Raw genomic sequence first — 15,370 nt, forward strand, 5'->3', positions numbered from 1 at the left:
ATCGTCATACGGTTTACCTGTTATTCCTCAATGTTCGTTTAAAATTATGACATCATTTATGTTCGTGTTAATTATATTCTGGGCCAAGGCTTATATCATTTTTCATAATAATATGTTATGTTTTATAGGAACTTTTAAAGCAATGTTTTTAGAATGTTAATACTCTTATTTTGTGCGACCTTGTCGCATTTTTGAGCCATATCAACGCTTACCGAAATTTCTTTTACCATTAATAGCGATAGTCATTTGTGTTAATAATATTCTTTATTGTAATCACAATTGTTCGAAAAGTTGTTTAAACTTATTCGACTATACTTGTTTTGAATAGTTCAAATAGAAAGGTTTATTTTTCATTTACTTCGTATGAATTATTGTAAATTAGGGAATACCCTGGTATAATCATTGACTGTATTAGAGATTCTCTACGTAAATTTTTATTTGAAGTATTTTCCCGTACCCGTTTATTGATATTCTTTATAGGTTATTATTACCGAGGGTATATTAATTAAGTGGTTAACCCTGAAAATGAATTCTTTCAGTCGACTTTAACGTATGAACGAATACATCCACAAACTATTGTTTTATTATAAATATGGTTTAAATGCAATACTTTATCACACGTTCAGGTCATGGAACAAGGAAAATCAAGAATGCGTTATTAAAATCGGTGAATATTTAAACAAAGTTTGCAAGAAATTGTAAATTTTATTTGACAGTTATCACGACAGCTACTTTTGACAGTATACCTTTTTGTTACTTGCCATTTTTGAATGCATAAATTATAGTGGGACTTATGTGGTGTGTGTTTAAAAATCTTTTTAAAACTTTGTAGGATTCAGGGCCCTCCCATATCTCATTAAATATACAAACATAGTTTATTGGCTCACAAGATTCCCGTGGCTCGTGATCCTTGATTTTTTTTCCGCCAAACCACGAGAGCTCTTCAAACCACCGTGCGGTCTTGGAGTATCTGTTCTAAATTTTGAGGCCTCTTGAAACCCATAAGCACCTAAGCCTTTGTCATGTGCCATAGATTCAAGTACAATGGAGGTAAGTATTCTCCTGCACGGATTCCCGTCTTTTGTTGCTTTGGACTATGAAGTAGATTGCCGTTAACATACGATGATAATTATGCTATCGGAATTAATACAAAGTGTAGTATATATTATTTGATTACCGCTGTAATAGTTACGTATGTAATTACTGAACAGCAATTGCTCAATTGTATCCAATACTTTGGTTAAATACATTGTAAATATGTTTAAATTATACGTTTTCAGAAATTCACATCGTAGCGAGACAACTTGAGTAGGTGTTGCTAGAAGGCTGTTTCTCATTGGAAACACCGTGTTTGGATTGTAACATGTGCAATAAAAACGAATTCTGTCCCGCGTAAAATCGAAATATGGTATTGACGTGGAATGAAGCTGTTTAACGTCGAGGACCGCGTGTAATTATTGTAAACAACTGATTATGAAGTTTATCGTATATAATTTCGATTCAAAAGTTGATGTCAAATTAACTTTGCTTTTGGATTCAATAACCATTAGATAAAATTCAACTTAATACTTTGTATTTACGTATTTTGCAGTTACATAAGTTATTAGAAGGTATGTTTTTTTTTCATTTATGTTTTCTAATATGAGAACAATGTAAGCTTTACCACGAAATATATTCGAAACAAAAGTTTTAAATATAGCTCCGTAGAGCTGGCAATTGCTTGCTAAAGAATCGAAACAAGTTTCGCAATCAATAAATAAACTACGAAAGCTACACTCCACCTAAGACGTGTATGATATCATCATTTATTTGTACTATTCTCGATCTCAGCATCGTAAACGGTTTACAATGCAGAAGGCATTTCAGTTTTAGGGCCTCTGCTGAGGGAATTAACGCCGACGGGGAAGCCAAAATTGAGTGTTGTGCAATTTTAACGCGCTTCCAGATTTAGTTTGGCATTGTGGGTATGTTTACCTCGAGTAATTTAATTGTATGGTATTAAAGTAAACGGCAAGCAATCGATTTTCTTCGATTATAAGTAATGACGCGTGGTTTTGACATAGTTGATAATGCCAAACTTGAATGTATGGTCATTGATGGCAAATCAGTCAAAGTATAACATATACGATACATAATCTTTTAGTAACAACAAAAACATTAAATCGGTTCCTGGACTCGAAACCAGAGAGTAATATGTTTGCGAGTATTTTTGTTAGAAGCTATGTTAACGTAATTTAATATAAAGCTCTTTGTAATGAATAGTGTAAGTGATGTTTTGTACCGTACTATTCACAATAAAAATAAACGGAGTTCATGATATTCAAAGAATCGGGACCGGTTTCATAAGTTTCATGTAAATTGTATTTCACAGTTATCGTATTAAACAGCTAATGTAGATAGTGCTTATATTATTACCATGCATTTGGGAGTGTAGATTAAAGTGTGTCTTTTGTATTTAGTCGGGTTATAACATTTGTGACGAGTAGGATTTACTCAGAAGTTGTTAAACAGGCTTGTAAACAATTAAGGAAGGATAATAATGTACAATATTCCTAAGTATTTGTTTTTTTTTTCTGTAAAATTTAATACTTCTATGGAATTTTATAACATTACCTCACAAAAAGTTAGTTAGCAGTTAGCACTAGTTATTGTTGAACTGTTTACAATTTCTTACCATGTTTGATGTTGGTGCAGTGTGAGGTTTTGAAATAGATTTACGATCTGAGGTGTAGAATTTTTTTATATCTTTTAAGCATTTTACATCTCTGTGAAAATGTAGCGTTTACCCATGCTTTCTGAGTTGGATTTTTTTAAGGCATCAGAAGTCTACGAATTGCATGTTGTGGTTAGATTAGACAGAAGTAGTGATGAATTTAGGTAGGATATCTTGCGTCTCTTTTGTTACGCCATAAAATAAGTTTAAATTTCAAAATTCCATTTAAATTGAATACTACGATGCTAAAAGTAGTAACTTGCCAATGTAATTTGACATTTACCATGTCCGCAACAATTGCCGCGTTTTATGGCTTTTTAAAATGGGTTAACTCCGCTGAGTATCTCGGGTGGATATTTAAATGTCACGTTATTTAAAAATGGTTACAATTTAAAAAGATATTTATTTTTTACTGCCAACGGCAAGTGTATATAGGCTTTTATTCGTCATTTATTGGGTCATTGTGTTTTTTCATGTTGAAAAGAGTGTAAATGGTTTTTGAGGGCGGTGGTATTATGAAAGGGCGCGTACAAAAGCGCCACCCGCCACGGCAGAAACGCTACTCTCTCTGTTGATGGGCATTTGTTAATATAAAGCTTTATTTTCACACTTTTTCAGATTTGCACGTGCTTTCTTCATTTATTAAAGCTTTTGATATGGAGCTTATTTGTCAAATGACATTTCTTTTAATAAGGTCATTTGTTGACAAAACTAAACCTATATTAAAATGTAGTATATAATGTCTTCATCTAAAGTTATTATTTATGAGATGTATTGCCATATTTTTCCCGTTTTTAATGCAAACCCGTTTTCCTGTATAGTCATTAATTAAAATTCCCGAACATATGATGATCAAATTACATTAGTAAGACGTCATGGTATTTAATACAATATTTCCTTAAATGCGTACTGAGTTTGAGCTTTGTAGTGCTAAAGCTTGTCGCATATAAATTCACGCAAAGAGTCACCTCGCAAAATAGAAGATTAAAATTTTTACCTTCCCGCTCTTTTTGATTTTTGTTGAAAAATCTCACTGATTAGTGTGAAGTGTGGTCAACGTAATCATAATAATATATAATGTGATAAGATTTTTTGTATTTCTTTTGGAAACATCAGCAATATATTTTAGAACGAATATAATTTCCAGACTGAAGGATACTAAAACTTTACTATAATATGTAAATTGGCCGAAGTTTATTGACACACCTAAACGCCGACGCAATTTTTTCCTGTAATTTAATTTTTAATATAATCTTATTAGATCTTAGTGACAATACCTTTTGAAACAGGTTTCATACAAAACTTATTGTAAACCGCGACAATATTAACGCTTTTTGATATGCGATGTGATTTGACCTGCCTTGATGTGCGCTGAACTTTTTGTTGTCCTCTTGAAGCAACTGAAGGGTCGTTGGCTGTTGGGTCAATGTACCGAAAATATTTTTATGTTCTTAAAACATGTCTGGCTTACAATTTAGGAGTGTCTGCTTTTTATGGCACTTTAAAAGTTTCTATAATGAATACTAAAATACCAATCATGTGAGATTTAAATAAATATTGGTTAGAAGAGATTATTCCTGAAATAAAATTCAAACTCAATGAAAGTCGTTGTTTTTTTTTTTCAATTCAATCCACGTATTTATTAACAATATTAAGATTCGCATTGCGTCGGTTTCATGAGTTAAATATAACACTAAGAGAAAAAGAAACAGCCAAAATAAACATTACGGTGAGTTATAAATAAATTCGCCTCAAACAATACATAATTGATGAAACAATGCGGTTCGGAGCCGTTAATTTGATTGACTGTTAAGTGCTCATACATAATTGCCAAGATTAGCTCAAACGAGTCTCGTTTCCATCGGCGAATAAAAAGATACTAAAAGCATCTGATCACTTCCAGACTGAGGGCTTATTGTGAATCAAAATTAACCCTATTAAAGACCACCCGCATATTGCTACAGTTATGATCATCATAAAGTGAAATAGTGCAGTCAAAAATCGATGCTAATTACCCCTATCTCTTTTTTAACCCAAATATTGAACTACTGAAATGTCTATTCTTCATGGGTGGTCTAACGGATCATAAAATTTGATTGAACGTGTTATTTTAAGAAAACAGACGCGTATAATTATTACCTTCGTCGTTTACATTTGCTAAGTTTTGATAAATAAAGGCTGGAAGTGCTAAAATTGTCTCTGGGAAGAAGCCTGTCGTGTGTTTGTCGTTACTGAGCAACAATAAGTACATTCGGTTGTCGTTGACGAAGTGCATTGCAATTTAGCCTGTATTAAACTTCACTTAAAGGTTTCCGAAACACGATATTGTATAGTGTAATGCTTCAAGTGTTCAGTGAGTCCCAAGTTCCCACGCGAATGCGCATTGGTGGCAAGTGAGGAGATAAATATTTGTAAACCGCTGTTGGCTGACTCCCTGATCTTGCTGAGTAATACATAAAATAAAATTCACGTACAAATCACTCGTTTAATAGTTTGTTTGGCGCTTCTGCCGTCGTGTTTAATTTAATTTTTTCATCGAAATTTAAATAAAGTTTGTTTAACGCAGCAATTTGAGTATTAAAAGGAGTCGCGACACGCAATAAATTATTCGTCAACAGCTAACAGGTTTGTTTGGAAAAGAATTGATATTGATGGCCTGTTTGTTATACACGACGTCACGCGCCCATACTTGCCGCGTGAGTCAGTACTTTCTTCATTGATAGCTCGTGAGTCAGGACACCTCAGTGCCTACTAGCCCTTTTCGATAGTGACTCAATATGCGAAGAATCTAATTAATTTAAACGGACAAAATCCGAGACGTCGTCAGTGGCACATGGCGGGCGCCTGGTTGCTGTGTACCGACCGAAATAGACGGCCGGCTATTTATATGGCGCGCGTATCCGTTCGGCGCACGCGCACTCCACCCTCCGTCTACGTATTCAGTGCGATAAGAATGAATATGGCGCCGACTTTGTCCTCTTATCTAGGCACAAAGTTGGAGCTAACTTATTTATTGTGCGCTTGAGAATGGCTGCTTGATTAACACTACCGTAAACGGACAGTAAGCTAATGCATAGATTAGCTCAGATTGAAACGAGCTCGCTTGTTTAAAAGGTAAGGACGAAGTATCTCATTTTATACAAACAATGGTCAATTTAACTAAGATAAAATGCAATTCCTTATTTAAACTATAGTCCAATAGTTCGCTGAATAATTTTGCGAATATGACTATGAATTATGAGTAAGAAATACACCCGAGTAAGCTTTTTACGTACTCGTGACTTTTCTTTTGTACTCGGCAGATATCTAAATCAACATTAATTTAAATTTTCCTTGTATGCAACATTTTTACTTAACTTTTCTTGCATAACGTCTATTCACCATTACTGCAGGTAGTTAATCATTCTCAGTTGTTAACGCCAGTGAGGATCCGAACTAATATCGAAGGCTTTCAAAAAAGCCGGCAATAACCCATCCATCATGATTATGCTAAAAGGCTAGGGCGAAAGGGGTGTGCCAGCCCTCGACGGCACCATCAAAGCCTTTGGACTGCCGATTATAGTGATTCGACAATAAATGCGATAGTACTTACAATGCCCCGAACAACCTTTCCCAGGGCTACAATGCTTTACCTGTATAAGGAGACAACAGTACGTTCGTGTTGTATTTTTTATTTTCAAGGTGATATGAATATGTAATTCCGACTATTATGGCATAGCATGTGAACACTGAACAGGTCGCGCCCAGGCGCAATGATGTAACTGCGATGACGCTGTCTAAAACTATTTATAAAGTTGTTTAAACAATTCGGACCATTTAATTCGTGATGACATTGAGTGTGCTAACTTTGATAGCTCTGTGTTGATTGTTTAAAGTTAGTATTGGTTACAAAAGGCTATAAAGATAACCGTACGGACTGAATACACATTTTATGTAAATAGAATCGATTTATACATTAGTCGCATACGCAGTTCTGTTTCCACACTTGGATCCCTGTTTTGGATACTAAAACTGTATTGGGTTTTACACTAGATGGACTAGCTGTTAATATGGTTCATGATATTAAAACCAGGGTTCTTTCTATATTTGTAAGGACTTGTCTGGTCGCAACGAAGGTCATGTTTTTTACGATTGCAATATTATTAATGCAGAATCAAATAATTATCTGCGTAATGAATCTGCATTTAATGTTATTGTGAAAATAATTCATTTTTTCTACTTAAATATCATGCAATGAAATACTCTAAAGAACTCCAGGGAGACATAAGAAAATACAGCGTAATCAGAAGCAGTCATGAATTAATGCGTGTTCATTTTCATACATTCGATGGTCGTGTTCCGATGATTCGTCTCTACAAATAAAACGTAATCCAGGTCATGGTTTTTATGAGCCTCGGGTAATTTCAATAGGTCTGACCTCTATCTGGAGTTTTTCTTGCCGAATTTAAACGCCACTGTAGTTTAAAGAATTCACTTCTTTTTGTTTTTATATTCCATCGATAACAACTTCAAAGTTGGTAGAAAACTTCACTTTGTTGTATACTTCTCATTGCTGACGGTACAGGACTAACTGTTAGTTCTAACATGATCATGTATTTCATGTTTAACATAATAATTGAGTTTAGCAGAGTATTTAACAATAATATTATGTCGTGCACTTAAATCTGTTTTTCGTGTTTTCTTGTCAGGTGGCCTTAATGCAAACATTAAAGTAGCTTGTAAATTTGAAAAGATAAAATTAAGTGGAACAATACGGTCGTAAATGAGATGTGTACGGTACAACTCTTTGTTCTCCTTGAACTTACTTGGTCCACTTTTTAAAATAAAACGGTGCTCGTCTCTTTCGTGCCGTGTCCTTATTTTTGTATTGATAAACAGACAATTTATTACGCATTCGTTGCGTCTTCACCAATGACAATACTGTCACGCTCCAATTGTTCGGTTACGTTTAATGTAATCACGCCTGGTGTTTTATTGTGATCACTATTTCATACGGTAATATAATTTATTTACGATGTTTTAACCAGACTTCGTTTCATTTATATGCTATATTTACGTTTTTATATAATTTACGCCAGAATGTTGTTGAAACGTTACTCCGAATATTTTCAATTGCTCAGCATTATGACAATTTCCCTTACCAGAAACGATGTGTACTCTAGATTACTCAATCCAAAAAAATTACACGAGCCAACTTTACATCTTAATAAACACTATCAACATAATTGGAGTACCATTTGGCGAAGGTCGCATTTTCTCCTATCCCTAGAATTAATGGTATTAAAATCACAACACGTATTTGCAAATTACCGACGCGCTATGTCGGTCAATCGTCGTAAATTGCTCACTGTGGACAGCTAAATACAACATTCTATGCGTTAGTAAAGTTTAAAAGCCACGTTTCATTTGTCCGGCGCCTGCGCTGCACACTTAATTAATTTGTGGTCGCAAAGGGAATCATAATAGCAGATGGTCAGGCAGCTGCACGCCATGTTGGATTACGTATTTATTAATATTGAAATGCAATAAGTGAAAATGAACACGTCAAAACGGTTTAACAATATCTATTGTGTAAAGTAAACCGAACAAAAAAGGATATTTTGTATTCAACCGGTATGTATCTATGTAACTTTGTGTCCACGATATTCTCAAAAACTACTGATTTTCTATTAAGATGACATTTCTCATACAAATATAAATAACAGGTCCTAAAAATGAATGACGCACTCATTAAGGCGATACCTCAAGGTCCATTTTCATACATTTTGTTTCGGCTTTAATCTGGGTAACTAAACAAGTATTGGCAAGTAAAGAATTTAAATTCACGTCTAGTTAGTGATTAGTTCTCGCAGTTGAAAGAAAAATGTAAAAATAATTAATAATCATGGATATTTCTGCCTTTAAAATTTCGTCATATTAAATGGACCTTGAGGTATCGCCTTAATAACATATATTTTGGAAGAGTTACAGAAAATGCCTTTTCATACTTAAAAATACGGTTCAAATATCTCAGTTTCTTATGCCCCTAGCGTTGTTTTAGACAGGTTCAAAGAAATTACAAGTGTCCAAAGGTTAACAACTTGATTGTCCAAGATGGCGATTCGCGAACGTGCTAAGTGGATGATGACTACTTACTAACTCCCTCCTATTTTAGAATCGCGTACTCACGCTGCACCTACGATGTGGAACGAGTGAAAAACGCGGCCCTTTAAAAACATGTCGTGTATTGTTTAGTCGATATGTATCTTCAGACAAATATGGAATGGTCGGTCTCCCGTGAGAAAAACTGAAGTGTGACATCAAGACAGATAAGATACGTTTTATCGACGTCAGTGTGTTGCCGTCGCGTCGTGCCACTTTCTGAACATGTTGTGTTGAACCTTTTATCATCTCTCAAACATTTGCTCGGCCGAGATTTCTCATCACATTAACGTATTGAATTAACAAATTAGTTTCCTAATCGGCACCGGGTTCAATGTCCAACAGACAATATACTTCGTGTTCCAGAAAGATTTCGAATATTTGGAGTTTTTATACTCGGTGCGCTAATGGTTCTAGCTGAATATCGCGCCTTTGTAATTGTTCCAGCGGTGTTAATTACAGTTCTATGCCGTTGGTATCTAATTCGTGAAGTATGAGTCGGCTAGACGCGTTAATGGGGAAATTTATTGCCTGAAATCGCTTTACAGGTAGCGGCTACCGTGAATATACTACAAATAATGATAGGTTATCTTACTGACAGATTGCTCTTAATGGTAGGTAACTAGCTCCGCCACAGCTCTTCAGTACGATATCAGTAATATCATTCCTAATATATTTTTGTTTATTTGTGTAAATGTGTCTGCTGTGCGATTTACAGTATGTAAATATCGTTCCGTTTTAGTGCATTCATGACTGGTATATTGAAAATCGTTCCTTCGTGTTATGTTACCTCGCCATCTAGATCTCGCCTCTCGTCTGTGTTTATCGACTAACGTAACATCAGGATCAGAGCAACCTGTTTAACTGGTCATGCACTGGTTTTAAATTCATTCGGCTTGAATTTATTATGTTATTTTGCGTTTTACTTGGAATGCGATTCGTAACATGATAGTGTTCCCATATCTTTTTGAACACGTAGGAATTAATGTTTTAATTTCTAAGAATAAAATACAGGATTGCTTGACAAGTAATGTACCATACTGTCTGCTTGGGCTGGAGTACCACTTTCACTACTCATTCGCCCACAAGTCACTCTGGAGTGGGCGACAGGGAAAGCGATATGCTTATTAATCATGCTGATGATACTTCACGTCATCGTTGCAATATTTTCACCAGGATAATTCTCAGAATAATGTTGGAGAAATGCTTGCAATTTACAAGTCGAGTTTCAACATTCCAACTTCAACACATATATTTTATTGGTTTTGCAAACAAAATTCCTCATATGCTATTTGTGGTAAAGCTTCGATTAAAAAGTTACTCATACATAATATTTTTAGTTTTTCTTTGTTCTCGATGTTATTTGCTTGTGAACGAGTATGTGTTTCCTCCACTTATAGTATTTCTCGGCTAATTCTCTGTATTAAATCTGACGCTTTTCTCTGTTCCAGGTAAAGGTGAGTCGTCATGGTTTATTTGGAGAATCGATCTAATTAGAACAAAGGGAAGGTAAGATAGAATGTGTATAAAAAAAATATTCTTACATGTAATGCCATTTTGAGATAAGCATTTTAGTTTACTTTAGCGCGCAAAATTATTGTGTATACAGTGTAGTTTATTAACTAAAATTACTGAATACTAATAACAATGGGATAAACTAAGTGTCACATTTATGGTTTAGTAAAATAAGACTAAAAACTAAAAAGGTGTTTTAAAAAACAACTAAAAGAAAATACGTATTTTAAAGTCATCTCATTTGAGTTCGTGATGTACTAATCAGACCTTTAAATTGGTTAAACGGTTACAAGTATCCAAAAGGCGAAAGTAATTGAACAGACGTTCAACAATACCTACAAGCAAAACATCACTCCGTGTATGAAATATCTCATTCGATACGCTAATTTGTACTGACACACATACCGTTATATGTCCAAACGGTTGCACGAGAGACTTCTGGTGTTCATTTTCACTCATCATCTCGAAGACAGACATTTGCACATCTCTTTTGACTTGTACAATCACTGCGGTTCAAGTTACGTTTAATTCGTGCGTAAAGTGAGACGCAATTTTCTTTGTCGTAAAACGTGCTTATTGCTTTTCTTTCGCTCTTGGTCCACTTTAAAATAAAATGCTTTCACTTCCGCAACCCACGCCTTTAATTTAAATTAATATCTACATCCGATTGCGGTTGCTTATAATGGAGCTCTTGTACATCGCGTTACGATGGTATCAGTTCCCCCATCGATGTTCCAAAAGCATTAATAGGTTTAACTGTTCTTATTTAGTTGCTGCGGGCATCCAGATCTATGTTTATTTATTTAGTAGTGTTTAAACAATACTGCAAAGTGGTTCAGATAAATTGGCTGCGAGGAGTCGCGGATCGAGTTCATTGGCACGTCTTACGAGATGTCTAGCGATAAATTAATAACGTCGGTCTATGATGAAACAAAATTACTCTAATGTTACAGTAATTACTTCTTCTTTGCAACCTGATATGTGATGTCGGCTACTTACAAGCAAACAAGAATTCAATGAACCGTGACTAAAAGTTATTGATAGTCTTGTCATATACAAAAGGGCCAATGTAAAGTGCGTAAAAAGTCTCTGCGCGTATATTTAGGATTTCAATTTGTTTGATTACATTATCCTGCATATAACCGTGGGCAAATAGCAATTATTGAAATTTTCTTCAAATAAGGATTCTAAATATGATACCACTGGAATACAAACACAAGCATGTAAACAGTTATCTAATCTACGGCGATGCAGTTCAATCAAAAGCGGTTTGTACCATTATACTACGAACAGCTGTTTTGTCAATGAATATGATTCAGTGAATGGGCGCCCTGTGTGAATGTGGCCCTTCAGTTTGTTGCAGCGCGTGGGTATGTCTTAATTTATTCTTACTTTTTTCTCATATCGACGATCAAACATTCACTATTTCGGATTCCCTTTTTTATTGACTTGTTTACATCTAAATCTCGAAAGACGTATTTTATAACAATTTAATGCTATTTAAATTGATGTTTTAAGGTGGTAGCTCAAGGTCCATTTTCATACATTTTGTTTCGGCTTTAATCTGGGTAACTAAACAAGTATTGGCAAGTAAAGAATTTAAATTCACGTCTAGTTAGTGATTAGTTCTCGCAGTTGAAAGAAAAATGTAAAAATAATTAATAATCATGGATATTTCTGCCTTTAAAATTTAATATGACGAAATTTTAAAGGCAGAAATATCCATGATTATTAATTACTTTCAACTATTTTACACAAAAGACCTTAAATGAGCCTATTTCATGTCAAGCTATGTTTAAAGTTCTCATAATTTTCTTTTTACGTCCATATTTTATTATACCCGAACACGCAATGCTTTGCAAATGGCGTCCATCTTGCTTGAGATTATTTTCCCGCTGCTAATGACGAATGTTTTAATCATTAGTTATTCTATTGTGTTGCGACACACGTCCACGTGTCCTATTGTTCTTACTTCTCGTGTGTTATTTCGTAATATTCGATTGCATTTTATGTTTTCCTTTTTTGTTTATCACCGAACTGTGTCTAAATTACATTTCCTCTCACGCAGTGACTCTAATACTTCCATATACAGTTTATCGTCTGCATTTAATTGGCCATAATGAGTGCAGATCTTGAAGGTAGGCCGCAGTCGATGGAGGTCAATTCTATCCATTAAACTAAATGGATTCTCGTCTCGTTGTTTATAACATAGCGGTCTCGTGGTGCCGTATTTGTTGACAATTACAATATTTATTGATGTTCGGTCACTGGCTTTTGATAACCGCCTTATAAAATATAAAATTGATAGCCTTCATATCATGAAAGTAATGCAATTGTATAACTGGTCTTACAAATACGTATTCAACTTGGTGCTGATAATATCTCTTCTCACGTAGTTGCACGCGAGATGTGCTGGCAGATATCGAGGATTTATTTATACAGTGATTACCGTTCGATTGTGCTTCGGTTTATTGGTGTCAGTTTCCGATTTGTCGATTACTGCTCCTTTAATATCTTAAACACTTGATAAACAAGAAATTCTGACCATGAATTTATCGCTTATAAAAATGGATTGATTAAATGATATAATTTAAACGAAACCACTAAATAAGTGAAGATAACGGATGATAATTTCAAATTAAAGAACCAGTAGTTACAATAACAGCAATTTCGTTGTCGGATTCACATGACATATTTATGTTTGAAAATACAACTATATTGCTATTGTTTTCAATTACTTCTTGGTTACAGTTAGTCCCACAATTTCTTTTTTTAGACTGATTTATTGTAACTACCTATAACGTATCACGTTTGTACGGCCGCGGACAGATTGTATCTGTTTGATTAATTTTATGTTCACCACTTCCATGAACCTCAATATGGATTCAACATGCCAATGTGTCCTAGATTCTTTGTGTTTGATCTCTGAATACTTGAAGTATGCAACGCTGGAGTTGTGTATAACTGGCCGAGGAATGTATTTGAAGAGTTAGCTGACCCATTGAAACAAAAGGATTAATTTTGGGGATGATGTTTTGTTTTTTATTTGGAAAGGGAGAGAATGTAGGTCGAGCTTTATTCTTATTTAGGAGTGTTCTTTCTAAAATTTCGCACATCTATATTCTTAAACTATAAAGAGAGATCACTGTTGACGTTAAGTACTTGCTAGTTGCTGTAAATGGTTTACTCGATGCAACCGCTTGATTGAATGAAGCTTACACCAACTTTCTTATTTTTTAATAGCGTTTTTGCCGAGCCCTGTACCTCGATGAAGTTGTAGTAAACGTGTTAGCTTGATTGATGAGGCGAAGAAAGCTATGATCAGCACCTGTAAGGGAAAAGTTGGACTTAATTACGTTCCGCGTGACATTTCTATACTTAGCTATCTTGCATAACTAAATACCGTCCAATTAGGAATAAGTTTGACCGTTCTGGGGCGTGTTTTAATTTTGAATGTTGGAATCCTTTCTACATGAATTCGTTAAATTTGCTGGCGTTTTGGTCCTTTTAAATTAAATGAATATAGCTTTTCTTAATTAAATGCTATTTGTTTATTTCGTTCCGGATATATCCATTTAGTTATATTATTGTTATGTGCTCCTTTATCTCGGTAAATAATAAAATGAGCATGACATCTTACAGAATAAAAATAAATTATAATAACAATTTTGACTCTTCTGGTTCTATCACTAAAGCCAAGAACAATTTTGTTTAGAGAAAAAACAATACTTTAGACTTTGAATACAGTTCTCACCCTTCACGCCCATTTATCTAGAACTAACAATGACTAATAACAAAGTAGGTATGCGAAACACGCAATCGTTAGTTATTATGATGGCCACTGACGTAAACCCGGTTGCTATGAGCGTACTAGTAGGTAAGTAGACCATGGGTGTCATTATGAATATTATACTGTACAACGGTGTGCATGATTACCCATGTTCTTTAATGTGCACGTACTCATCTATGGACATACTTGAAGTTTTATGAATAGGCTGATCATGCACAGGGATGATTATCTCATTCATCCGAAAATCTGACTTATCTTCATCTATACAAGTCCTTATGTTGATTGAATCTTATTCTAATATAAAATCTTTACATGTTAGAAAAAACCTGTTGCCAATTCTCTTTATTGTTTTAAGCCGTAAAAGGAAACATGTGATTTCTTGGCAATGAACGTGACTTTCGTTCTAAATTCATCAATAAATCAGCATTGTCTCAGGTTAATGAACTATCTGCTAATCCTCTTACATTTAACGAGTCTACTTCGCGTAGGAGAGGTATATACAAATATATAAGATATAAAAACACCGTTAGATGTTGCAATCTTACATTGAGTAGATTCTCAAGTGCTCTCAATGCGAATACCCACATGTCCTAGCTGTTTCATCAATCAATCCCGTAACGACAATGGACGTCTGCATCAATTGTACTGAGGTAGATTAATCTATTACTCCTTTGTAAGGAAACGCCCTTGAATTTTGATTAGCAACATTTTTGTAATTATTCGTGTTTTCCTGTAACCACTTCTTCACGGGTCATAAAATTTGCTACACCTAGTATTCTAATTACATATATTTTAGTTTTAGATTCAATTATATTGTTATGTTCATAGAAGCAGTAACATGTATGTGGTCTACGTCAACCGTTGAGTGCATCGATTGCTAATGTCATTTCGATTGAGGACGTACCATATTGCTCGTAACTAATTGACATACTTAACGGCCGAGAATGTGATACAGGCTAGAGCTGAATCTTGGTATTATATATACCCACTTTAAATTTATTTTACAAATTTTATTAGCCATCTTTGTCCAATCCACAGATTTTTTATTCTAACGACAATGAAACATATAGATTAAACACATAATTTTGGTGAAGCAAAATCCATCACAACGGCCACACATATTTTTGTAGCCTGATGACATTTACCAATTAATATTGCTTCACAATAAAATCAGGTGCCGTAAGTCCGCCCGCGCGACGGAAGCTGTGGGC

General features: G+C 34.6%; 1 protein-coding gene across 1 annotated transcript in view; it reads left to right on the forward strand.

Moving 5' to 3' along the window:
• The window catches only part of LOC115455059 (unc-112-related protein), a 44,221-nt gene that overhangs the window by 11,959 nt on the left and 16,892 nt on the right, over window positions 1-15,370 (forward strand). The window contains exon 2 of the mRNA XM_037438188.1: window positions 10,306-10,311. Within this exon, the coding sequence (XP_037294085.1) occupies window positions 10,306-10,311 (6 nt within the window). The remainder of the gene's footprint in view (window positions 1-10,305; window positions 10,312-15,370) is intronic.

This window comes from Manduca sexta, chromosome 13 (genome assembly GCF_014839805.1).
Source record: "Manduca sexta isolate Smith_Timp_Sample1 chromosome 13, JHU_Msex_v1.0, whole genome shotgun sequence".
Taxonomy (NCBI): domain Eukaryota; kingdom Metazoa; phylum Arthropoda; class Insecta; order Lepidoptera; family Sphingidae; genus Manduca; species Manduca sexta.